Consider the following 2,707-nt stretch of genomic DNA (forward strand, 5'->3'; position numbering starts at 1 on the left):
ATATGTATGCTGCAAATGTTTTATCTGAATGTTTGCAATGTCTACACACATGTTTTCAAGTTTTTTTGTGTCTTTAATTTGCAAGTGTTTCAGCTATTTCAGACATATGTTGCAAGTGTTTCATATGGATGTTGTAAAAGTAGATCGGGCGTTGCACATGTTGCAATGGCACCCACCTGCCGCAGCCGCCTGCTGCAGCTGCTGGGGCACCACCATGGGTCACCGTGCGGGCGCTTGAGGCCGACAGACGCATCCGTGGCGTGGCATCCACGGGTGGGGCAGGTGACTGGGATCCACGTGGGTCCATGCAGTGGGGCACGCCAACACAGACGGCGTGGGCTTCTTTCGCGTGCGGAGCGGCCTCCCGCGAGAAGGACCGGAGACGTTCGATATTTTGGGCGGCTCCGGACGTCCGGGCGCCCTATTACTAAGAGCTTGTTTGGTTGTGAGCCAGTAAAACCTCTAGCTCAAAAGCATCTATCCCAAGCATCTAATTTTGGACGCTTAGGGCTAGGAGTAATGCTTGGGTGCAGAGTTGCTTGTGGTCTATAGCTCACATTAACATTTTCCCAAGTCAAATTTCTCTAATTTTGATCACATTTATTAAAAAAATACATCAATATCTATAATACAAACATGTTTTGGCAACGCATTTCTTTGAATTCGTAGATGTTAATATATTTTTTCTAAAAACTTAGTCGCATTCAGAAAAGTTTGACTTAGGATAAAGTTAAAGTGATTTATAATTTATTGGAAGGGGTGGAGTAACTACTGAATGATCTCTACTTTCTCTATTCATAAATTTTCTGAATTTCGCCTCACCTTTTTTTCACGAACGGGTGTGTACCCGTATTTCATTAAGGAGAAGAGAAATTTTATACAACATCGACAAGATCTAGCTGTTTCAAGCTCGCTGGCAAGACACTAGCGTGTAAGACCAACCAGAAATGTTGATAGGCTAGAACTAGAGCCTAGCGGTTACAACACATAGAGACGGACTATACGGCTCGCCTCAACTATATTCTATTTCATGTAAAACAATAGCAAACCATTGGAACTCAGAAGAAGACTACTCATGTGACTTCCTCAGCTATCTGATATTCTGATGTAGCTTGCTTTCTAGGAGTAACACTGTTGTCAACATGTACAGTCTGATTTCTAAGGCCCACCAAATTCCCAACTTTAACACTATGCAAAAAGAAGATTCCCCGTCACATCAAATTTGCGGTACATGCATGGAGTACTAAATGTTGATGAAATCAAAAACTAATTGCGCAGTTTGGTTGTACTTTGCGAGACGAACGTTTTGAGCCTAATTAGTCAACGATTGAACAATTATTACCAAATAAAAACAAAACGACACTGTAGGTACAGTATAGCTACAGTGCGTTTGTCGCCGCCGAATCGGCGGAACTAAACGTGGCCTAAGTGTGTTAGCTACTTCAAGCGTCCATCAGAACTAAGCAGAGATGATGGATACCGGACTACGCACGACATGCTCTTCTGACACCCACGCGAGCTGCGCCCCCAAAATTTCCCCAAATTTCAGACTCCAACGCGCTTCCTGGAGCCCTTTCCATGGTGACGACAAAACTCGCCTTTTGGTTCACCTCGTCGAACTGTAGTTCTCCGGGAACCACCGTGATGGAGACCCCGTCCGGTGCACTCACGTCCACCCGGTACACCGACCTGGCCGGTCCGACGTTGGTCACCGTCCGTCTAACCGTCACGGCCGGCCCGTCCTCCGTCAGCGCGACCATGATCGACGGGGTGTCGAGATCTTTCGCCTTGGTGTTCTCCATCTCGGTGCAATGGATCGCGGGCGCAGGGTAGATGATGCGGTTCACTTGCTCGTCGGTGTAGCCCAGCCCGTAGAGGTAAGGGATGTACTCTTCCGGCGAGGTGCCGTAGACGAGGCCCGGGTCGATGGCTTTGGCCGCGTCGACGAGGCCGGCGCCCACGGCGAAGTAGCTCGTCGGCGTGCCTGTCTCGTCCGTCAGCGATGCGTCGGCCGTGGTCATTATCGCGGACTTGATGACCGCGGGGGACCAGGTCGGGTGGGCGCTCTTTATCAGCGCCGTGACCCCGCTGAGATGCGGCGCCGCCATGGACGTTCCGGAGAGCAACGCGAAGCTTGGGCCGCGCGCCGACCGTGGCACCGCAGCGAGGATGTCGACACCGGGACCCACGATGTCCGGCTTCAGCACGCCGCCGTTGTTGCGGCTCGGCCCCCGCGAGGAGAACGGCGGGATGGTGGCGGAACGAGGAGTGCCCTGCTATGAGCTAGCGCCGACCGTGAGTATCCACGGCGCGTCGTTTGCGACCGACCCAGGCGTGGGCCCCTTGTTGCCCACCGCGGCGTAGACGAAGACGCCCCTCATGACAGCCGAGAACGTGGCCGCAGCGACCGGGTCCTCGTGGAAGCCAAGACCATCGGGGTACGACCTCGGATACCCACGTCAGATCACATGGGCTACACCCTCAGGGGTGGCTCAGCCCACAAGACGAAGCCTTGCAGGGCACGGTCCTGGTCGGCGCCTTCCGCAAGACATCTGAAAGATATCCTGAAGATACTATGAGATATGTTAGGATATGTATGATCAGTTATTACTTTTCGGTTATTTCTCAGATATAACTGACTTGTAACTCTGCTCCCCGGACTATATAAGGCGGGCATGGACCCCCTCCAAACACACAATATCATATA

At 51.5% G+C, this 2,707-nt stretch overlaps 1 protein-coding gene across 1 annotated transcript; it reads right to left on the reverse strand.

Moving 5' to 3' along the window:
• Positions 1 to 1,484: 1,484 nt before the first annotated feature.
• Positions 1,485 to 2,108, reverse strand: LOC136464924 (subtilisin-like protease 4). The gene has a single exon (XM_066463870.1). It carries the CDS (start codon positions 2,106 to 2,108, stop codon positions 1,485 to 1,487), a length of 624 nt encoding a protein of 207 aa, XP_066319967.1.
• Between the last annotated feature and the right edge of the window lie 599 nt (positions 2,109 to 2,707).

Source organism: Miscanthus floridulus, chromosome 7, assembly GCF_019320115.1.
Source record: "Miscanthus floridulus cultivar M001 chromosome 7, ASM1932011v1, whole genome shotgun sequence".
In the NCBI taxonomy this organism is placed as follows: Eukaryota; Viridiplantae; Streptophyta; class Magnoliopsida; order Poales; family Poaceae; genus Miscanthus; species Miscanthus floridulus.